Source organism: Rhea americana, unplaced genomic scaffold, assembly GCF_003343005.1.
Source record: "Rhea americana isolate MKP2758 unplaced genomic scaffold, rheAme1 scaffold_220, whole genome shotgun sequence".
Taxonomy (NCBI): Eukaryota; Metazoa; Chordata; class Aves; order Rheiformes; family Rheidae; genus Rhea; species Rhea americana.
The window spans coordinates 1,266,160-1,291,298 of NW_028186330.1; the positions used below are offsets into that span (position 1 = coordinate 1,266,160).

Here is a 25,139-nt window from a genome sequence, read left to right on the forward strand (position 1 = left end):
GAAATAATCTTGAGGATTTCCATCGAGACAGATGAAACCCCAAGAAGGGTTGAAAAAATATGAATGTAACTATATTTACAAATAGAAAAAAACATTCTTGATATGTTAATGTTATCACATGTAATAAAAAAAAGTGCTTCTACTGATATTTCTTACAATAGAGGACTAATTCCAGCATAAATAAAATCCATAGGGAGGTTTTATTTGGTTTAAAAGTTTATACAATATTTAGMTTTCTTTCTTTCACCTAACGAAACCTAGATCAGGTGACCTGCAATTGATTTTTAAATATTTATTCAATTTGATTTGTAGAAACAAATTAAAGCTAGACTAGATCTCAAGAGCTGCTTATAAATAAGAGTAAATTAACACACATACTCCCCAACAAGAAAATATTTTTTCAGTAGGAGTAATTTAGATTAATCAGATGCAGAAAAATCAGTTTTTCTTATGCTTTCCTTCAATTACTTTGTTTAATGGAATGGTTTTGTTTTARACAAAATGTAAGATGCTGCCAGGGACAAATACACTAGGGAGTGTTAATGTAGGAAAACATTGAAAAATGGAAGTGACTACAGCAATGGAGGTGGCTGTAAAGGAAAGTGATCTTTGACAGGCACGTATTCCTGAACAGTAGATTTAGGAGTGCTTACGCTCTACCACTTCAGAAGGAATAATGTCTCCCTCTTTACGGGAGTAAGAATGACATTAAATCATATCGACAGAAGGAAAATATGTGAAGGAAGGAATAACGAGATCTGCTTTCAGATCCTGGAAATTTTTAATRAAAATGAGAAAGCTCATAGGTAGAGTAGAAAGTGAGAAAATTGAAAGTTTACAACAATATACTAAGCTATATTGTAGCATACCTGGAAATTTTCTTCAAATAAGTTTAAAAGATGAATTACACTGAGGTATTGGCTTTCTTAATCCTGTAACGATGATCTTACTTATCAAGTGTGTAAGAGCCTGGGGTTTAGGAGGCTGTTCTGGAGTAACAGGTAAAGAAAACCACAGCCACATGCTGTGTCTGGAGGGAAGTCTGGGAGCAAGAGTAAGCAAGAAAATAATAGGAGTACAGGGACACACTATGGCTTCTTCCAGCACTTATCAAAAGTTTGCCAAAGAATAATAGAAATAATTTTACTACAGGTTTAAAAATATAATAATAAATTTTAAAGTCTATTTCCTAAACCCACGCCAACATGCTTTAACAGCCTGTTGTTTATGAGGCTAAAGACAGTACTCCCCACAGTAGCTTTGCTCCCAGAAGCCAAGGAAATTAATTTGGCAGTCAGAGTAAATCCTTAGAACTGTATGATTTTAATTCATTCCTTTGATAAAAATAGTGGGCATTTTCTCCTAACAAAATTTTCCAAAGGATTAGAAAAATTCAGCAAGTTCCAGAACAATAAGAGTGGTAAACTTGGAGACTGAATCAATCAATAAGCTAGAAGTTAAAGGGATTTTCATCCTGCCTTAAATGAAAATTTCAAAGCAATTTCAGTTATGGATTTTCTTCAGAAAGCCTAAGTAATATTAGTAGTCACGGCATATACTAAAAAATCCCAAATGAATATCACCGATACATATTTATATAAAGAACTGTCGTGACAAAATAAAGAACACAAACCAGCTGCTAATATGAAATACTTTTAGCAGATAGGTGTGCTTTTTAAATTACAAAGATTTTTAACAAATAATCACTATGAATGTGACTACCAAAAATTCTTTTATCATTATCTTCCTTTGGAAAGTTTAAAAGAGGAGCTTATATAGCCTTCATTTCTGAATACTTGATTTATGTCAGCAGGTGGCATCAGAATGGATTTGAAGATACTTCTAGTGTGTCATAYAGTTATTTCGTTCCATTGTTTTTCTTGCTATGATCTGAAAGAGGTATACTTGCAGAGACAGTATATGGAAATTGATAAATATCTGTGCTATTTTTATAAATATGGTGCACACATCTGAGCATTTGTTTATGATGGCTTACTTCCTAAGAAGTTAGATGAAAAGATAACTGCTTAAAAAAACATCAGGAGTGGCAAAACAATGATAAAGTCACAGAAGATAAAGGTGAACCTAGTCTTTGTGGAATCTGATTTTCCTCTTTCAAGGTCAAGCTAAGAAGACAGAGAAACATACTCACTCCAGATGATCTGAAACACAGCAAAGGGAGACCTGGATCTACCTAGCTACTTTTATGCACATGCCTACWTTAGGAGTCTAGTAATACTATCCCCCCTTATTAGAGGGCAACACATCTTCAAAAAAGCAGTTTCACCCAYCCAAGATCCAAGTGTCTGTCTGCAGACATCTATCCCTTTCTCTATTATTGGAAGAGTAATAAAGAGTGCCTGAACTCCTACTAAAGTAGTGTAGCTAGTGGGGAAACAGGCCACTCTACCTGTGAGATTTGAGWAGAGCGGACAGGCTGGCAAAGACAAAGAGCTACAGGCAAAAGAAGCAGAAACTGCTGAACTTTTTACGCCTCCAGAAATGGAAGTAAGTACCTTCTGAAAGGCATGCAACCWTGTAAAGGCAGCTATGATCCCACAGACCAATGAGAAATGTAGATACAGACCTCTGTTCTTTTCATCATCCCCTTTGTAAGGCCTCTAGCTGAAAGTCTTACTGGTTAAAGAGCATTAAAATGAAAGAGCTTATTAAAGTCAATAWGAATCAGGCCTCTCATGCCAACGTCGCTACGAAACAAGGGCCTGCAGTTCTATCTAAAGTGAAGGACAAAAAGCCAAAATTGCCCTCAAGAGGGACAAAAGTTGTCTGTGACACAGATAGTCCTCTATAGCCATCACAGGCAATAACTCTAAAACATTACTGGAGAGCTTGTTTATGTTGTCAAATGTACCTGCACTTAAGAGCACTAAACTTTGAGCTGGTACAAATCAGCATCGCTTTGCTGCTTCCAGGTAAGCTATGTGATTTTACACAGTGGACCRTCTGTGTGTCACAGTTCTTTTTAATACGGAATGTAAATGTTTCAGCTGCAAGTTCCAGCAACTTTCTCCTCCAGTTCTGGGCCCATTTTCCTAACAGTTATTTGAGTTCRCCCTCTGAATAAACATCTCCATTTACAGATACCAAATTAGATTTATGAGTAGATGTAAAGCACAAGGGAGGCTCGTTCAGTCCAGGAATAGGAAGTAGAAGACCTTAGTCACAAGTAACAAGAGTATTTTATAGTACAACAAAATGTTAAATTCCCACAATGTATTTCTCAGTCTGAGTACGGAAGTGCTTCATTTAGATACAAATCTGTCTCTTTCAACTGCCAGTACAGACTACAAAGCATTTTAGTAATGCCATACGTCAAATTAGTTTGTTAAGATATCCTAATTGGCTCTGTTTTAACTTTAATGACAGGAGAAAATGAAAGATGTGCTTGGCAGTCGTATGTATTTATTGGCACTATTAAAACGTCTTGCCAGTTCTTACATTGAATGTAGCTTCAGAAGGTTTGTTGTTAGCATATAATACCTGTTTTTAATGTGCTGAGGAGAACCGAGACACTTGAAAGCTCCATTGACCATAATAGCAAGCCGTGTGCAGAGGGCTTCACATTCTTCCATACTAGAAAGCAAGGTTGGGGAGGAGGGACAGAAAAAAAGATTAAAAGAATAACAGTGAAAACAGAACTGTATTTATACTTAACTTTTAATTAAAAAGGAAGGAAACTGGAAAGCTGCAAAAATTGCTACACAAAACCTTCGACTTTTAGGTCAACAGTTCAAATTGTAGTCACAGTCAGTTCATACCAAAATTTATTACCACATGACAGCTAGAAGCAAGCCATAAAAATGAATTTATGTTTGTAGTCTAGAACTAATTGGACAATTCTGTCCGCAATATATAAGTTTTATTAGTAAAGTCAAATACCTGATAGGCAGTCTCAGCAATGTCACTGAGTACAAGCACCSTGAACATTGTTATTCCCTTTAATAACTGCTTATGCTCACTTTAAGCTAAGAGACAGAGGAGGAAAATGAAAGTTTGCTCAGCTGCCTCTTGTATGGTACATATCCTTACACAGCTAAAGTTAGCCTTGGTCTGATTGCTGGMCACAACAGATGCAAAAAATGACAATCCAAACAGAATTTAGGACACAAATGCAGCTGAAGAGCAGAATCCTGTTGCAAGCAACTGCTTCAAATGATAATGAACAACTTTGACTTGTAAAGCTTATGGCAGATGGGCTGCCCTGCTACAGATCATACAGAATTACGTGAGCAGTTTTTACAAAGCATCAGCTTAAACACAGCACTTCAGTGAGGACATATTTCWCCACACAAAACAGACATTAAAGTTGTTTGATGTCCTTGCAGTTCACTGTGTGCACTTCCCAGCCCCTCTGAGATAGACTGAGCCCTATATCCATACAAATTCTAGCAYTTTTACCTGAGAGAGCATGAGTATTGCAACGGAAGTATCCTCTTAGGCACACTCTTAAAATGGGACAGGGATACGGCAAGAACTGCTAAACCATAAGCCATTATGTTTGAGAGGGATGGAGAGTGGGCTACTAACATGTCTTCCCARAAAACAGGAGATAAACTCTACATTCAGGTCTGTCTGTGGTGCGGTACCTTCCAATGAGAGCTTGGCATAACACTCACCAGCTGTGGCAAAATGACACAAATAGGTTTGTATGGACAATTAATACAACCTCACTCCTCTCCCCTCTTACAACAAAACCAATAAAATAGTTAAATGTTCTCCCTGAAAATTAAGCTAACTGACCACAAATACTATTTTTCATACCTGAAACCATCTCTGTACCRTGTTCATTTATTTGCTGATGTACATTACTTTAGTTGTGTAAGTAGCCTTTGAAAGAATCTGGGATATCTCCAACAGCCTTCAGCAAATACAAAATAATCTCTCCTTCATCCAGCCTGGCACAAAACGTCTTATTAATTAGAAATGAAATCTATGTGGACTGCCACTCTATAGTGGCATAACTGCTCCAGTTGAAAGTCATTAATTTGTCAAGCTAAATAAGTAATTAGTAACAATTTATTTGATGGATTTAGTTTATTTTCTTGTTACAACATATTAGTAACAAAATCACAATTACCTTCTGTTTAGCTGCTGTTTGACACCAGAGGGTTCTCAACCTGGAYTGAAAAGTCAAACTGCACTGTTTTCTGAAATTCACTCAATTTAACTGACATTATATAGCTTCTGCTCCTGAACTGAACGAGCTGGTAAACACCTAGGGTTCAGATACACTAAATACTCTATACATCTAAAGTGATTTTAAAGAATCCATTTCCAGAAATATAATAGTCAAAATTTCTGAGAGTATTTTTTTCAGCAGTACTGAAGCACATGCACGTCCAGGGACAAGAAACACATTTTGACAACACCTGAAAAAATTAACAATATCTAACAAATATTAAAAGAACATTTTATTGCATTCTTTTATTGCTTCATCTATTACTTCACAATTCATTTGTCCAGAATGTTATGTTGCTGTTTTGATTAATTAGTTCTGTCCCTTCTGGGCATGTATTCATGATCTCTGCCTCAGCTAAAGCCACTTTATATATAATTATACTACACTATATTCCCTACAGGGAACATGTAATTTATTCCATTTACTATCGATGTTACAAAGTAGTTTCACATTTCCTCCATTAAATTGAGACACCAATGACCGTATTGGAGAATTGACAAGATATTTAATGTAGATCCACTCTTCCAAGAAGATAGGGTCACTCCTAGCAATTCCATACAGAGATACCATATAGTGCATACACAGCATATCTATTGCATTTGTCTTTAAGATGCCATGGCATACTCTTTTCATGTCCTGATACAAACCAGGATCCTTGATAAAGTCAGAAGTGRGGTTTCCATTCCCATCTCCCTTTGAAAGGTTTGTAAAGTGGGCAACCACGAAAGGATAACTTTGGTATTTCGAGTGACAGGAGACAACATTGCACAGAAGCAACATGGAAAAGGAAGAATTCGTTAAATCTTTTTTCTGCCTGCAATGTCACTGAGCCACAATCTAGTCCTTGAGAATTAAATACAGGAAATAATTAGGGTTTATGCAAGTTCACCTTTCATAAGCAGAAGGAATTACTATAAAATAGCAAGATACTCTGAGTTTCACTCCCCAGCATGCCTTCAGAATATGCTCTTCTGCCCTCAGGCGACAGTAGGCAAGGGGAGAAAGTGGGATCATGCTGGTTGCTAGGATAAGGACTCTCACCTGTGAGATGTCAGCACAGCTGCACAACCATCTTGAACTTCTTTCAGGATGGTTTTCCAAAGGTAGCGTTTAGAGCAGGGATCCATCCCAGAACTGGGTTCATCCTACAGGAAAAAATAACAATACAGCAATTAATCATAGGAAAAACATACCAAACTTCAAGCCCAGCATGAAGAATTAACAGAACTCACAGTAAAAGCATATATTTTTCTCTAAAATAAGTTATATTTTCAGGAGGTTATTTAAAAAGCATCTTTATCTTTTTTTTTTTTCCTCTAGCACACATAGCTTTATTTCTAAATTAAAAGTGTACTGTTTTACTCAAACATCTTTATACTTTTGTTGCAGGAGAGATTTGCAGTTTCTTTTCTCACTTTTAGGAAAGGTTGAATGCTTCCTTCTTCCCTACCTATACACTTGCCATGGGCAGAAACAGCTGGGGCAGAAGCCCTATAAATTCAAGGCTATTTGCCACCTCCCACACTACACCTAGTTAAGGATATTATGTCTGGATTATAAATTCCCTAGCAGTTGCTCCCAAACCTTCCTTCAAGAATTCTCATTCATGGTTGAAAGAAGCGATAGGATTAAACATCAATCCAGACAGTGTGCAAAACTCATGTAAACCTTCTGACTTGTCCCATTTCTAGCTCAAACAGTTTCTATAGAGAGAGAAGCACAGCTAAAAACCTACATTCCCTGTCCTATCTAACCATGCTGTCCTCAGTAAATCAATTTTTGACTTTGTTCATGGAAGTAGAAGGAATGATATCTAATTGTCAAAAGCCATTCTCTGTCACTTCAAACCTGAGGAGAAGGAAACTATTCAAGTTGCTTTTAGTAATTTCATGAGGAGTGTCAGCATTTGTTATGATGGTATGGCCTTGACCATTATATTTTACATCAAAGAATTCTAGCTGAAGCTTGTAAGAAAATTTCTCAAGGAACAGAGCATCCTATGTGATATCGATTTTGTCCCTTAGCCACCAATGTCTGAAGGGAAAATAAATTCAGTTCAGTCTCCTATTTCATGTGGATAGCTGTCAAATGAAAGGTAAAAAAGCAAAGATAATTAAAAAACCCAACCCAAGGATCACTAAATTAAAGGCTATGAGACCCTGAATGCAAACTGGAAGGAGCTGGTTTACATYGGTGACAATGCTTCTCAAACATAAAAAGATTACAAAACAGCAGAACCATTTTCTAAGATCAGGAAAAAGCACTGCTTTATCTCTTTCCTTTACTAACTGAAACAGGGTCAGTTTAAACACAAAACACAAATAAAATCATTCAGCTTAGAAATAACAATTAGAAGAGCTAGGAAGAGTGAGGAAATTAGAAGAAAATGCCTCTGKTTTTTTGAGCATAATCAATTTAAGAAACACAAATCCCATGAGGACACGAATTTAATCCAGTTCWACTTAATCTGTTATCTATTACTGGAAGTACTGTTTCAACCTTCAGCTTTGGGGATCAACCATTACCTCYGTCTGATAGTTCTGAAAGGTTTATTTCACCACTGGACTGGTTTAGCGCTTCCCTCTCCAAGGCTTAAGAAAGGTATATTTAATCTTTTCTGCTGAAATTGAATGCAACGATGAGATAGAGAATATAGTGTAATAATGACACAACTCCCACACTGTTGTAATTCTCTAATCTTCAATACAAAAGGCATTGTTTAAACTAGAAGGGGGAACTGACCTAAATGGGTTTATATTTTGGAACAACAGGATGCAGGCACCAAGAGACCATGTGATAAATAATTTATTCCTACTCAGGAGTATTTAGTTGGTCGCATGATTTGTGTATAAAACAAAAATATAAAAACCATCCAGATTTATGGAGTTTGGCATGTAGCAAGCATGTAACATGTAGCAAATGTAGCATACATGTCATGAAAAAGACAGCCTAATAATTAAAAACATCAGCACAAAACTACAAATTAAAATAAAAATCTTCACTGTTGACAAAGACAGTAGAATTGTTGATATACATTTCTCGTGTTATACCCATAATAGAGAATACATAATACATTACTACATTTTACAGTAAATATTTCTCTTTTTCTATATAAAAAAATCTTTATTTTAAAATAAAGTACCCATATAGGCCCACAGGCTATTACAGTTATATCTGTGCTTGTTTATGACCCTCTTCCCCTGCCCACCCTGACACCCCAAGTGGGGCAAGGAGAAAGGAAAAAAAAAACGATTTCAAATTTGTGAGCGCTCAAATACAAAATAAGAAGTATTAGTACAGCAAAACAAACAACTCATTCATCCATGTTTCCCAAGTAGACATAGTATTGCCTTTACTCACCAATAAAAGTATTTGGGGCTTGCCAACTAAAGCCACAGCAGTAGAGAGCTTCCTCTTTGTACCACAACTGTATGTCCTCACCAGTTTATCAACATGGGCATGGAGATGTAAACGGTTAACAAGATCCCCTGCTACCTGCAATTTGGAAATTTGAAAGTTGGCAAAGAAAAGCCAAATCAAGTAGCATCTGTGCTTAAACTGAAAGAGTTCATTCATGCTAAAAATAAATGTATAAGTTATTTCCTTATTTCCCCCCATCTGCTGCAGATCATTATTTTTGAATCCTAGACTCACATAAAAAACTGCTCCAAGATCCTTCCCTCTCCCAAAGTAAAAGGATTTTCCTATATTGAAAATTTTGCTTTGTCATCCCTTCTAACAGTCATTTGTATTCATTTTGGGTTGCAAGGATAATAATTTAAAATGTTCCTCATCYCACCTCATTCTCTGATATTTAAATGATCAAGTAAACTTATCAAGTGATAGAAAATTCAGGAAACAAAATTCTGCATCAACCACAAAAATGGAAATGGTAGAAAATCAAGTCATAGGTCAAGGATCAGGAGTTTATCTTAAAGACCAAAGGTAATGTAGGATTCATTTAAYATACCTTTCTAAGAATGGAGAGGGGCTTGTTATTGGTTAAATTAGCAATCAGAGTAAGATGGGCAGGCGCATGAACACAGCTGAAGATAAAATTCATGCCTGTCTTTCCTCTTCACGTATCAAAGATGGTGCTGATGTTTGAGGCTCCCTCCAGCACTGGTGCTACAGAATTTAAAGTGTAGCAGCAGTCTTGCTCCTCCTACATCAGCTATGACTGCTGGACCATTCTGGGAGACCTCGTGCAAGAACATGAGAACAACAGCAACTCATCTGCTCACCAATACCAGATATGTCCTGCAAAGCAGCAGGTGCTTAGTGACGAGCTGCTGGCCCAACACCATTAAGGAACAAGCAAATCTGTAATATAGCTGGTCTGTCTTTATTGTAGACGTAGCACCATAAAGGGGGGATTCTTGCAAAACAAGCAGTTTGACGGTGCTTTTAACTGTTGTCTCAAATCAACTGCCAGAACGTCCCAACGGTACTGCACATTATTTTTGTTTCCACTGCATTCTCTGAGTGTCTTCAGCAGAAGACACAGAACACTGGAAAGACTAAAGTCAGGTCGGATGGACAGTGCCCAATTAATTCAGAAAAGCTAATAGAAAAAATGTCAATAAGGAGTAATACTGTGAATTAATACTCACTATCCATTAGAAATAAACTGTTACGAGCTTGATCATATTTTTCTTAAGACCAGCTGACTTTATGCCAATCCCCTAGGAAATCATCAAAGTCAGCAAGATTTTTCAGCACTACATCTAAAAACAAGAGACATTTCCAAGAGGAATTTCTTTGTAAGCAGGCACAATACTGCAGTGTGAGAAACTACATTTTTTTTTATGTATTCTAGCACTAGTATGCAAAGTTGCCTGTGTTCTAAGTACCCTAATGTATAACCTGACAGCAATGCATATTCTCAGACAAAAGCTGTTTCATAAACATTGCTCTATTTTAAAYGTACAGGTTAAAAACAAAACCACTCTCCCACCCCTGAAAAGTTAACCAGCAAACATGAAACTAGCTATAGACTGGTTTATAGACTAGCTATATATGCTGAGAAATTCATGTCTTCTCTTTCAGAGCTAATTCAGTCTCTTTTGCTTTCCTTCAGATACTACTACTGTATAACAGTAGGACTGCAGCAGTAGAGGCTTTTACATTCTGTGACTTTAGAAATGTACGMGAGACTAAGACAAAACTGCCRAGCAGGTTTTTTTKTTKTTTGKTTKTTTTTTCTTCCAAACACAGGTCTCACTATACAAAAGCTTACGTATCCCATTTCTCTAACACCAGCCAACATCCAAAAAAATTAGAGAGCTTTATATAAACAACAAAAAAAACCTACAGAAACAGCCTACAAAGTCATTACCCCTGAAATATACACCAGACAGCTTATCTGCTCTATTAAACCGCTTTACAACCACTTGGTAGTAAAGTATGTATGTATGTTACTGACAATAGGATCTTTTATCCATAAATCCACTAATATTCAGAGAATTGTGCAGAAACACTCATATTTTTTTWAAAATAAGTGAAAAAATGTGTGATCTTTTGTTTACACAGAAAATGCATTGTAAATCACAACACATTTCAGTAGTTATTAATAAGGAAAAGATGACTATATTCCAGAGCTGAAATGCAGTGAAAACTTTCCTTTAGGAAATCATAGGATCAGAACCACTTTTCCTAAGAACACTTTGAAATATTGCTCTGTTAGTGCAAGTTATCAAAGTATCATTCTTTAAAAGAGGCCATAAACATTGTGCAAGGAAGAATTTAGAAAGCTAAGGTATACTGCCATAGAAAGAAGGGGGGAAAAAAAGTCAAGGAAACTAAGTCAGAGTGCAATCTGTAGCCCCCAGTGAGACTGAATCATGTATCAGATACTTTTAGCAAGTCAGCCTAGTAACAATTTAAAGGACAACTCTCKTATTTGTTATTTTTATTTTTACTGAAGGTAGGAACATAACGCTCTTTTCAGGAAGTAACGTTATAAAAGTTCCACTTAGCCAGATTTACAATTACTCAAGAGTGTTCACTGCACAGATATGCATGACTATGCCATGTCCTGTTTTGTACAAGAAAGAGCTCAAGTCTAGCCTGAGTCCTCTGCTATGGGAACTTTGTAACACAAAGGTTTACTAAAGGTAATAGGAGAAGGGAGTGGAAATCATTTCATAGTATTCACTTTGCTGCTGCATTAAATGTGTAGAGCTTCCAAGTTATASTTTGCGGATCATTACAGTGCATACCACAGTCTGGCTTGCTATCTAGCAGCATAGGGAATAAACARGAGGAGCTAGAGATCTACGTGCGGTCGCAGGGCCGTGATCTCATTGCAATCACAGACGTGGTGGGACAGCTCACATGACTGGAATGCTGTCGTGGATGGCTATGTGCTTTTTAGGAGAGGCAGGCCAGGAAGGCGAGGTGGTGGAGTTGCTCTTTATGTGAGAGAGCAACTGGAATGCATTGAGCTCTGCCTAGGGGTGGAGGAGGAGGAGGAGGCAGTTGAGAGCTTATGGGTAAAGATCAAAGGGCAGGCTAGCTTGGGGGACACTGTTGTGGGTGTCTACTACAGGCCACCTGAYCAGGAAGAGAAAGTTGATGAGGCTTTCTATAGACTGCTGGAGGTAGCCTCACGATCACAGGCCCTGGTTCTTGTGGGAGACTTCAACCACCCTGACATCTGCTGGAGGGACTACACAGCAAGGCACAAGCAGTCCAGGAGGCTCCTGCAATGCTTTGGTGATATCTTCTTGTCACAAAGGGTGGAGGAGCCTACGAGGAAAGGTATCCTGCTGGATCTTGTCCTTACCAACAGAGAGGGACTGGTTAGAGGTGTGAAGTTTGGGGGCAGCCTTGGCTGCAGTGACCACGAGATGGTGGAGTTCAGGATCCTGCAGGAAAGAAGACAGACAACAAGCAGGATTACAACCCTGGACATCAGAAGAACGGACTTTGGGCTCTTCAGAGACCTAATTGGAAGAATCTCATGGGCTCAGGCCCTAGAAGGAAGGGGAGGTCCAGGAGAGCTGGCTAATATTCAAGCATCACTTCCTCCAAGCTCAAGAGTGGTGCATCTCCCTAAGAGACCCACACAGGTGAGCAAGGAGCTCTTGGACAAATTCAGGCAGAAGAAGAAAGTACGCAGAACGTGGAAGAGGGGACAGGCCGCTTCGGAGAATTATGGGAATGCAGTCAGAGTATGTAGAGATGCTGCGAGGAAGGCTAAGGCCCAGCTGGAATTGAGTCTGGCAAGKGATGTCAAGGACAACAGGAAGGGCTTCGTCAAATACATAAGCAGCAAGAGGAGGACTAGGGAAAATGTGGGCCTGCTACTGAATGGGCGGGGGGAGGGAGCTGGTGACAAGGGATACAGAGAAGGCAAAATTACTGAATGCCTTCTTTGCTTCMGTCTTCACTGCTAAGGGCAGCCCCCATGAATCCCGGAGGCAGGATGTGAGGGAGAAAGTCTGGAGAAGGGAAGACTTTCCTTTGGTTGAGGAGGAAAGGATTAGAGACCTTCTGGGCAGGCTAAACATCCACAAATCCATGGGCCCGGATGGGATGCACCCACGGGTACTGAGGGAGCTGGCGGATGTTGTTGCCAAGCCGCTCTGAATCATCTTTGAAAGGTCCTGGAGAAGTGGAAAGGTGCCTGAGGACTGGAAGAAAGCYGGTATCACTCCAATCTTCAAGAAGGGCAAGGAGGAGGACCCAGRCAACTATAGGCCGGTCAGCCTCACCTCCATCGCTGGAAAGGTGATGGAACAGCTCATTCTGGACGTCATCTCCAGACATATGGAAGAAAAGAAGGTGATCAGGTGTAGCCAGCATGGATTCACCACAGGGAAATCCTGCTTAACCAATCTGATAACCTTCCCTGATGGAAGGACTGGCTGGGTAGATGAGGGGAGAGCAGTGGACATTGTGCACCTTGACTTCAGCAAGGCTTTTGACACCGTCTCCCTTAACATTCTCCCAGGCAAGCCCAGGAAGTGTGGGTTAGACGAGTGGACAGTGAGGTGGATTGAGAACTGGCTGAAAGGCAGAGCTCAGAGGATTGTCATCAGTGGCGTGGAGTCTAGTTGGAGGCCTGTGGCTAGTGGCGCCCCCAGGGCTCAAAACTGGCTCCCCTCCTGTTCAACTTTTTCATCAATGACCTGGATGAGGGGACAGAGTGCCTCCTCAGCAAGWYKGCWGAYGATMCCAAGCTGGGAGGAGTGRCTGACACACCTGAGGGCTGTGCTGCCATTCAGAGAGACCTGGACAGGCTGGAGAGCTGGKTGGAGAGGAATCTCATGAGCTTGCATGAGTCCTGCACSTAGGGAAAAATAACCCTAGGCACCAGTACAAGCTGGGGGCCAACCTTCTGGAGAGCAGCTCTGCAGAGAAGGACCTGGGAGTGCTTTCGGATGACAAATTGAGCATGAGCTAGCAATGTGGCCTCGTGGCCAAGAAAGCCAATGGTATCCCGGGGTGTTTTAGGAAGAATGCTGCCAGCAGGTCAAGGGAGGTGATCCTGCCCCTCTACTCAGCCCTGGGGAGGCCTCACCTCGAGGTGATGAGGTCCCTGTACTATACTGGGAGTCCAGTTCTGGGCTCCCCAGTACAAGAGAGACATGGAACTACTGGAGAGAGTCCAGCATAGTGCTACGAAGATGATGAGAGGGCTGGAGCATCTGCCCTAYAAGGAACAGCTGCGAGAGCTGGGCCTCTTCAGCATGGGGAAAAGAAGACTGAGGGAGGATCTTATCAATATGTACAAGTAGCTGAAAGGAGGGTGTCAAGGGGACAGGGACAAACTCTTTTCAGTTGTCCYGTGTGACAGGACAARAGGCAASGGGCAGAAATTGAAGCACRGGAAGTTCCRCCTGACCGTGAGAGGGAATTTCTTCCCTGTGAGAGTGACGGAGCCCTGGACCAGGTTGCCCAGAGAGTTTGTGGAGTCTCCTTCTCTGGAGATCTTCAAGGCCYGCCTGGATGCAACCCTGTCAGACATGCTCTAGGTGACCCTGCTTGAGCATGGGGGTTGGACTAGATGATCTCCAGGGGTTCCTTCCAACCTTATCAATTCTATGATGCTAAAATACGTACCAAATCAGAATAGACTCAGAGTTGAATTACATGAGCAGAAGAATTATTCCGCTTTCTTACTCCTAATGGTTTCCCAGTTGAACCTAAAAAGTCTCCCAATTCTCCTATCTTCCACTACCCTTAACATTTCAAAGCAGCATTGCAGAGGATACTTCAGCAAATGTCTGAATACACAGCTCATTCTTTTTTTCAAGAGATGACTCTTATTCCTTTTGTCTCTTCTTTAATGTATATTTCCAGTAATAATAGTCTCAGCTTCATCAACATGACCTAAATAATAATGAAGATGTAATCTAAATGAAATTAGATGTATTATATATTAAATATATTGTGGAGTAGCCTGCATGTCTCCATTATAATTTCATTCAGCTGTATAACCTGTGGTGTCTTGTGGTCTGCATCTGAGTATACTATGAAGTAAAAATGAAAATCTCTCCAACTATTTGAATAGAATTCTAGCATTGGACAAGTGACAAATCTTTAAGCGGATACACAAAATTATGAAAGAAATTTATATTTCTAATGGTTTCTTTCCTTTAGCAAATGTGAGATATATACACAATCACCTTCTCCCTTCCTTTTTATATCCATCATGATGTTCTATTTCTAGTTTCAAGTGCTTCCATCACCGAAGAGTGAGAAGATTCATCAATTTATTTAGCAAGTTGGTAACACTGAGGCCAAATTAAAATGCACAGTTATATGTAAATCTATGTTTTGTGACTTCATTTGCACTACAAAGATGATGATTTATGTTTAGTCATGCCTGTAGTATGCATTTAAACTTTTTCCTTTGGTAGCAGCCCACATGGTCTACTCCAACCTCTTCTAGTTTTGCAGGAAAAAGTAACTTTTAGAGTAGCTTTGAGAAGTAAAGTAATAACTTCACATTGCATGAAGTTTAACATTGATAGCAAATGACCCATTTTTCTCCTCCTTTCCCATTCAGTTAATTACTGTTTTGGAACATTAAGTGCACTCAACTTTATGTCAGGCACTTAACTCCTGCTGCTGATAAATCTGTCTCGCCAAGAATTTGATCCTTGAAGTTAGTGCTTCAATGGACTACTTCAGCAGCAACACAACCTGTAAGTCACCTGCCTCCTTGTCAATTTATTACAAAACAAAATAGATATATATTGCTTTCTACTTCTTAATAAAAACCATGCACTCCCCAAAATACACCTAYGTGCATGTTAGCATAAACAATTACTGGTAAACACTCAGAGAGGCAGGCTTGGAACACCTTATCATAGACAGGAGGGAGTGAGAAAATAATAGCCTACATTTCCATACAGCTGCTATTCCAAAGCATTCCCAGACCTTATTTTCTTTATAGGCAACTAAAACGCAGACTTTCTCCAGGCACCAGCCATCTGAGTTGAAACACAGCAGCTGTTCAACACTTCACAGCAATACCACACAGCAGGAAGGGCCCACAGACAAAAACACTTGTTTTGCTCAGAGATGGTTTCATTTCAGTTTTTGATGAAGTCAAACCAGAGTTGCTAAATATTATTTGCAGGAGCCCTTCAATGCCCTGATCACAAGCATATGGAAACAAAGTCTGCCTGCAATCTATGCAGACAATATATACATATATACATACACACACACACACACACACACATATATATATATAGGATGACTGAAAGGAAAAATGATCTTTGTATTACAGATGTGAAAGTAAGGCACAGAAGGCTGAATATAAAAGAAAGGTCCTAGCTTAAACCTAGATTGTCTTAGGTTCAGTATAATCAGAAGATTAAAAGTTATCTTCTCTCACTACACTGCAGTAATATAACTCATCTCTGCATAACAAGGAATTGATTCTGATCTATTTGAAGCAGAAACTGTATGCGAATTACCACACCATTTGAGGAATTCTTCCCCAAAGGGCTTTGAGAACAGCCATTGCAATATCTGTGTATGAACTACCCAGAAAATAGCAGATTCTGACTATAAAGTAGAAGCTCTTAGGTACACCAGTTATTCAAACATACTTATGTATTTGAATTGAGTTATTTCATAGATATTTCATAGAGAGCAAAATTCTCACTATCTATAGTGAAAGCATATGAAGCCAGCTTAACCATGTGGCTCCTCACCAAATATAGACAGGAGATTGCATTTACATTTGTTTTTATTTACATATGCACATGCAGAGAGAAATCAAGCAGGCACAGCACAGAAWTCTATTGGTATCATCCTGCTCATTGCAATTTGGAAAATTTCCCAGACACCTGAGATAAATTAGCTCTCCCATGTAGTACTAAATTTATGAAATCTAAGTCTTTAAGCACACCATATATCCTCATTTTCAAGACTCCACATAGCTTCTGATCTGCTACTCATCCAGACAGCCATGCTGTCTCCAAGAGTTGTTGTTGGGCGGCCAAACGATCTGGAAGAGTCACAAGTTAAACAATAATAGTAAGATTTATGTGTGTGTGCACACACTCTCTGTTATGTGGTGTTGACAGGGTCTGCTCAGAGTGTAATCTTGAAGAATTAGCAGCCTATTGCAATGCATGGGTCAGTTCACACTTCTCAAAGCTGCTGGCTCCCCCTTGTCTGCAGATGAGGAATTATCAGTAAAAARGTGTCTGCCAGAACCACTTTAACAGATTATAGCTTTGAGTACTAAAATAAAGGAATAGCTAAGAACCTGTGACGCCAGGATTTAAAGGCAGCACAGTACTAAAAGGCCTAATTTGGCTCTTGCTCAAAGGCAACCCTCTTGGCAGATGCAAGTTGGCAATAAAAATTCTTACTCTTCCACAGCAGGACTGCGGTCTTTGTCTGAACTGTGGTGAAGTCTTTTTTAGCCTACCATCATAGTCTTTTTTCTACTCTGTTTTTCTATGAGGATCATCGTCTGCCTAATTTTATGTGCCTCAACCTATTCACAGATGGAGAGGACATCTACTCTGTACCCTGGAGTCAGCTTCCTGAGAGCAACACTGTTTGTATATGACCCACCAGCACAGATGAGTCAAATGGATCCTCTGAATTTTAATTAGAGCTATGTACTTATATTATTTAAGTTCTTCTAATGCTTATGCTCTTCTCAGACTGTCTTAAAACAGCTTAATTTACAGTAATGGTGTACAGAAATTACAGAACACATTCAACACATTGCCTACCATGACACTATTATGGCAAGATGGAAGCTGACTATTTTTGAATACTCAATGTCTCATGGCAAGAAAAATATATTTTTCTGGAATAGCACTTACCGATTCTATGATTCTACCTAGCTGTTGAAGAAAAAGGCACTAAAGAACCAAAATAAGAACGTCTGCTCCGACGGACAGACGGAAAACTGACTGTAAACCACTTAGTGGACCCTGAGGCAATCGCTGGGACAACTAACAGTAGCTAGACAGGAGAGGTTCCAGTTACATGCAGTTTTGCTTCTGGAAAAAGCTGCTACAGGAAGAAGGCAGGCAGCATTCTGGCAGTCACAAGGACAATCTAAGTTAACATGCAGCCATAGTTACTATGTGCCACCAACCCGTACAGCAGGAATGTGAAATTATGACACTGATTTCATATTACACTCCAGTTCTCTCTCTCTCTCTCTCTTTTTTTTTTTTTTTAAGTAATTAGCACAAGAGACTGAGCTGCTTGAGCTCAGATCAGAAACTTTCACCTGCAGAGGTAGAGAAAAACATGTTTTACACTATATTCATCTGGGAGAAGGTCTGTGCATAACAATTTCTGGCATTGTCTGAGTGATTGGCTCTTTACAGATGAAGAGCTCTGTCTGCTGGTCAGCAAACCTACATCTGTACCAGTAAATTAAAGCACTCCCTGTGACATGCCCAGATATTGTAATCGTCTATATTAGCAAGCTGTTAAAACATTTCCTGGCGAGAGTTTGGGCTGTTCTCCTTGGAAAACCTCAAGTCTGGCAAGGCAGCTGGAAGGTTTTAGAGACTGCTCCTGACACACAGCTTGAACGCAGCCACTGTCTCGTGAAAGTTAAGACGTTTATTAGCAGAGCACTGACAGCTGCTATGTTCGGCCATGTGGCCTCAGCATCCAGATGTGTTTCCAGATGTATCAGTATAGACAGGCAACAGTTCTTAACTCCTTCAGAGTCAAATCCTGTCTGCTGAAGAAAAGGGGTTTTCAGAGGTGCCTGACTCAGTAAATGGAGTGTTCCTGCTATGCTGCGTGGGAGCTGTACGCTAGTTGTGTGAAAAGAACTTTTAGCAATGGCCTGCATCTCAAAATGCAGTAACAAAGGTGTTATATTGCACCTACATTCTATTTCATTTCATTCCTTGAGAGCTTATATGCCTGAGACTGCATTTGCATTCATGTATCTCTACTATTCTCAGTGATGTTATTGTGTTTTAAACTGGCATAACAGAGGCGGGGGGGGGGAGGGATCCATACTGTTTACATAAAGTACTAATAACGAAAAACCTTATTACTGAAGTTGTTAAGATGAAATACCAGATATCTTCCAGCGGAAAACAGTGCAATTGTTTTATAAACTCCACAGCCTAACTTGCCTCCAGCTCCTCCTACAAAAATACTCTGGATCGTTACCTTACAGATATATTGTTTGGGAATTCCCCTCAAGGTGCAGTAGTAATGAAGATGCTCCCGACCAGTTAGAAGTTCATCCAGGGCATCTTGCTGTGGGCAGTAGCCAATGAGAATGCCTTCAGAGCTAGCAGACAGTATATCCATTTCAGATCTGGTTAAAGAAAAAGACAAAAACTTGATATAAAACACATAGTCCTGGTTTTCACTCCTGGAATGGAGAGTCTTAAAGCCAAACACATTCACCTTCAACTCTAAAGTAAAACGGGTTTGAATCTTCTCTCTCATCATTTATCACAGCAGCACCCACAAACTTTGTGTGTCTTTTATCTTGTTCCCTCTCTCTGATTAGTACTGCCACCCACACCTTACTTTTCTGAAGGTATGTATGTCAAGGTGACCAGATCAACCCTAAAAGAGGACAGAGATCTATGAAAATTAATTCTTACCAGGCTTACCTCGATTCCCATACATCTTTGGTAGACCTTGCTCTAAGGAGACACATTTCAAAACCAGACTGCATACATTGAACTCAGTATTAAAGGCGCAGTCATGAGACAGAGAGAAATGTTATTGTGTATTTCTTATGTATCCACAAACACACATACACACACACACCCTTTCTCTGAACAGCAAAAGCAAAACAAAACACAGAATCTTTAAATCTAGTAGGTTTAAAGGCAATCCAGGAAAAAAATAGAAAATCATTCTGAAACATTGGCTGTCTCTTTGTAGCTCTATAGCTTTACTAGAAATTGCATTCATTGCTAAGAAGCAAGCTTGATTGTAGGGGTGTCTCATTACCCATAACGATACTAAATCTATCCTATTTGTTCCAACATCTACACCAACATTGTGATGTTGATTTACATTTATAAAAAATACCTGCCAAAACTAAGATACTTAACAAAAAAAAAAGAGCTTTGAAAGAAAAAAGTTTTTAAAAGGTTCTGAATTATARAATGGTTTCACCCTCATGAAAATGTGTTGTGTTTCTGGTTAGCAGAACTAAATTTATGATTAATAATTTAGACACAAAATAAATGTCAGGGTCTACAAATACCAGCACTAGTGAAAGTATAAATATGCATTTCCTGCTCCTTAATAAGATTCAGGAGTCTAGGGGGAAAAGGAAAATACAAATTCTGTATTTTATATGATGAACCACAATGTCAAAATATATTTTACAACATCAAAATATATTTTAATGCTGTCAAAAGGTAAATTACCATGATATGATTAACCTTGATAGGGATTAATTAGAATGGGCCTCTGCTCTTAATGGATATAAAATGTTAGTACCTTTGACAGTTTGGACAGTGCCAAGGAAGTTAACTGTCTGTACACATCTCTCTAGACAAAGGCCCAGCAAAAAAGAAAAAGTTTTGGGGGTGGAGGAAGAGGATGCCAAAAGTGTACTTCTTCATTAATCTGTATACACTTAGGGGTTATATTAAACAAAGTTTATACAGAATTTTTCCCAGACCATTTTCCAGCCTTACATAAATCAAATTAAATGCATGGATTTATTAACGTAGATCCTTTTGTATAACCTCTCAGAAGCAGTGGATTTCTTTCTGTTATGAACTCTAACATGATGAAACATCTATATGAAATATAGGGAAATGCTACACATATCCTACTGAACACTGAAATAGATGTGTATAACGTTTGTTATACTAGGAAGATTCAGGCACAGTAATAAGGCTTCTTTTTGGTGCAGCTACTGCCTTTGGAGAAATGAGTCTGGGCTTCTGGTAACAGGCCAAATTCAGTCACAAGAGAACAAATCACATACAGCAGTAATTTCTGGGACATTTACTCAGCATGAACCCAACCCATGAAGAACAAAAAATAAGCATGGCTGCAAAAAAAACCAAAAACAAACAAAAAAAAACACAGACATCTTATGTACTTTAGATAAAAATATCTTAGGCAAAAGTTATTTAGTTTGCATCAGGAAATAAAAATACCTCAGTGTCCTGAGTGCTAATTGTACAGACACCATGTTAGTGTTGGGCTTCTTACAAAGCACATAGCCCTATATACACAAAATCCCATCTGGTGACCTTYGGCTTTCATAAAGAAAGAGGATAGCAACAACAGATTGTTTAATATTCTTACTCAGTTTGGTCCTTATTTTGCAACTATATCCATTAGCACTGACCTTGAACACATAAGAGTTCCCATTAGTAAAGAAATTGTAATATATTTGCTAATGAATTCATAGATCTATTTTTCCCCCCAACTCTAGATGTCTGTATCTGTTATAAGACAGAAAACAATCTGATCAGAAGGAAAAAAAGTCACATGAAGATTCTGGGGTTTTACTGAGACGTTTTGTGTGTACAGTATAACATCTATTCTTCCTTCAGCAATATCACTGAGCATATATCCAAATCAAAAAGGCTGGAAATAAGTCTGCAGTTTTGTTTTGCCAGGTCCTAAGGTTTTGCCAAGTACTGAAAGAACAGCGAAAGAAAAACAYAGTATAATTTTAAACCATAGTATATACCTTAGGAAAGAAACCAGTGCTCATCTCTAGAAATTAATTTTTCCTTGAAATTCAGTTAATCTTTCCGATTTTGTTTTCATGTGCCTAGGTAAAATGAATGTTTCAAGTACTTATGGCATAATACTGGAAAAAAAATCTTTTCACTACATGGTTTTCACTTTTTTATTTTTAATGTTTATGCTATTCATTATACTATTTATATTCTTCCTCCTCCTTAACAAATATCTTAATGCATGATGTTATTGGAATCAAAGTGGAAATGTATTTTATACTTTCCTCAAAGATAACTAGTATACAGCAACATGTTGAATTTTTTCTCAGATTGGAGAAAAATAGATGTCTGTTTTCTGCTCTCTCATTACCGGTATACTAGCATTTCTCATYTGGCCATTCATGTAAATAGCAGGAGAGACAGGAAGAAAAAAACTATTTGCTTTTTGAGTAGAGAGAAAGAATATATAACTACAGATTCCASCCTTTTTCAGTTTTTTGTCTATAGTAATTTAATACAGCAGTAGACATAATAAATGTCAGTGTAACAGCTAAAAAAACATATGGAGGAAAAAATACATTTATACTAAAACAGGTCATTCTATGTCATTATTAAAACACTGAGTAATAGTTATCTTCAAATTCTGCATGGAACTGGTTACACGCCGTGATCAAGCTCAGATACTGGACTGACATGGAACATAAGTTTTCTGCTTCCTAGTGAGGGCTTAATTTTTATACTACATTGTCACACACAGTCTCTCCATTTCCTGTAAATTCAAACAGCTGCAACTGATGGAACCAACAGAACACGTTCAGAATAATTTCTTTCTTAAATACAAATTTAATATTGCAAAACTACATTTTTACTATGCTTTTTGAAAAGGTCAACAGACCCAGTCTGATATCCTTAAGAAAAGCAGCAGAGTCTAGCACTTGAAACATAGAAAATATTGCATTCCATCCCCTGCCTAAATGCTTTCATCTCCCTTTGTACAGTGAGAACAATGATACTTCAGTGTACAGCACTTTGAAAAATATCCAGGACAAAAGGAGTCTTCTGTCAGTTCAGAGTGCTYATCTTGAAAAAGTTTTAGACTATCGATGAAAGAAACTTATGGTCTTGCAAGGCAAAGTATTCTTACCAAACTCAGCGGGGATAAATTTTCAATTCAGAGTTGTTTCTTTATTAATCATTTTAAGGCCTTTTATTTCAATCCATTTCTTTTGTGTGTTCCAGCACCCCTGAAATCTGATTCCAGCCATGATACGTATATTCCAGTCCAAAAGCCTTTGCTGACACTGAAAACTAAATAAAATGCTAGAATAATTTTGGACAAAACCTGCTCCTCTTTCTCATGTGAACTAAGCCTACGGTTTCCAGGAGACAGATTAATACAGATGATAAATTTGGTCCTTATTTGTTACAGTGGTTACCTGCAACACAGCCTAGGTAGCTGTAGCTTCACATTCAAAGGTATAACCATAGTTTCAACTTCCAGGCAACTCAATACCTCCAATATCAGCCTTTTCGCTGTTCTAAAAAAATTTCTTTCACTATTGACTCTGCTGCACACTTAGCTTCATTTTTGTATAATTTTTCTGCATGAAAGTAGTTAAAATAAAAGCAATGATATACAAGGTACTTACAGTGGCTTCAGTAGAGAGATAAATTCCAATAGTTTGTCAAAATGAAATATAAATTTACAAATTGCAAAAGTAGTTAGACATTCCATTGTGTTCATAACTGCATATTCAATTCAATGCATACTAATGCTCAATTAACATTATAAAAAATCAAGGTTAAAAATATAATTAATGTAACTACAGCTTAGCTATAATTAAACTAATTATACTGATATACAGTGTAACAACAGCCACCTCAGCCATTATATTGATGCAAATTTATTCTGTCTTTCAAGTAAAGCTATTTGAATTACATTTTTAATTATTTATCATGCTGAATATCATAACTATCAAAAGAGCCCACATTTTAGCTATAGAGAAATATTTTACTTTCCCCTCTTTGGAGAGAAGTTCTTTGGTCCTATGACTCTGTAGTCCAACAGCTGAGATGACTGACTTTTAATTCAAATAGAATGGGGAGTTGCTATAATGGAGAATCTCTGTGCAGAAGGAAGTTGGAAATTCATGGAACATATATTAATCAGGTAAGAAAGAGTGCTAAATGCTTTAGGCCTCAGCGGGGCAACTTATGAATAAGGCAAGGCCCACCCTATTTCTTCCTCCCGTGACAAGTGAGACTTCACTCCAAGTATGAGCTCAAAATCCACTCTACTCAAAAGACTACAATAAAAAGAGCWGGAAAATAGTAGGAGCCAAAAAAGCAAACAAACTTTGTGACACAAAGTCACTGAAGAAGGTTGAGACACGAATACTTGAAGTGGAAGAAAACAAATAGCCACTACACACTTGATAAACTAAAACATAAAACAGATGTATAACATCTGCCAATATATCAGCACAGCAGTGATTCATAGATTACAAGGGTTCACTTTGCGTTCAGTTTGCTCTCCTTTCTTTTACTGCTTTGGTAAGTGTCAGCTTTTATGACTACATGTTTAGTACAGATCTTACTTCTTCAAGCTACTTGGTAGGAAAAGTAACCACTTAAAAAGTTTGAAGATTTCCAAACTAGCTTTCGTTTAACCAGCTCAAGTACTGGTGGCAATCTAGTCATGGCARCAGAGCTAAGCGCAGGCTAATCCGAGTCCATTTGTACCCCCAAAGAGGAGCAGCTGCATACAGAGAGCACGAAAAGCCCTCTAAATGTCAAGCGGACCATGCAGTCAATATTACACATACTGAAGCTTGGCAACTACTGTTGCACAGATATTGTTCAAAAGCCAGTTTCCTAAGGTCTTATAGCACCATTCTTTATAAAGACAAGTAAGCCTATTTTATTAAAATCTTGTTTTCCTGGCCATTTTCCTTTCTGCTTTTAACATTTCTGACCTTTATCAGAGGGATTGCTGGTACTTCATTATCCGTGCTTCATTTCCACACCTTCCAAAGTAACCAGTATTGCTTCTTCCTTTGGCAGACTTTAATACTGGGGTTGCAAATATCCCTAACACGGAGACACACTCTCTATGTGATAATCACTTTTATGTTTCATCTAGGCAGATATGCCACTGATAATGGCAATGTTAATGAGGTATATAAAATAATAAAAAAGGCAAAATCACCTCTCAGTACCATTTTGCTATTACCTTCACAAGATTGGCTGTGGCTGGTGATAACTTCCTCTTATTTCTCTTACTGGATGATCTTTATGAGATCGCAGTTACAACTAGAATGGGACTGCAAAGGTTAGAAGTTGCCTAAAAACCTTTTCTGCATAAGAATATGAAAATAAAAAATGCAGTTCTTTSGTAGACTGTTCAGCTTGGATACTTTAAACATGCATTTCCCATTTAAATGGTAATATCCAGAGTTTACACCCATATTCCACTTAAAATATTAATTTGTGATGTACCAAAAAGAAAAAAGCTCAATAAAAACAGATCAGAGTCCTCCCCTAAAAATAATACCCTCTAGTCCTCAAAAGAGAATGCCAAGAGACCCTGATCTGCAGAAGAGTTAAATTTGGATCTAGTGCTTAACAAACATTTCTGCTTTGCATAAGTAATACCCAGTCTAACTGAATTTGAATTATATTAGAAATTGTTACATAATATCTAGCTTTTATGCATTTTGCTAAGCTTTTGTTATAAGAGTAGCCCCAGTTTTCTCTGAGGTTCTTAAGAGTAAGCTGTTTTTTATGGTTTCAAACATTCAGGC

General features: G+C 38.3%; 1 protein-coding gene across 1 annotated transcript in view; it reads right to left on the minus strand.

Moving 5' to 3' along the window:
- ABCA13 (ATP binding cassette subfamily A member 13) overlaps positions 1-25,139 on the minus strand; it is a 202,159-nt gene that overhangs the window by 11,049 nt on the left and 165,971 nt on the right. The window contains exons 56-59 of the mRNA XM_085305455.1: positions 18,833-18,983; positions 8,561-8,695; positions 6,242-6,345; positions 3,502-3,594 (exon numbers count right to left, since the gene is read on the minus strand). Coding sequence (XP_085161581.1) covers positions 3,502-3,594; positions 6,242-6,345; positions 8,561-8,695; positions 18,833-18,983 — 483 coding nt within the window. The remainder of the gene's footprint in view (positions 1-3,501; positions 3,595-6,241; positions 6,346-8,560; positions 8,696-18,832; positions 18,984-25,139) is intronic.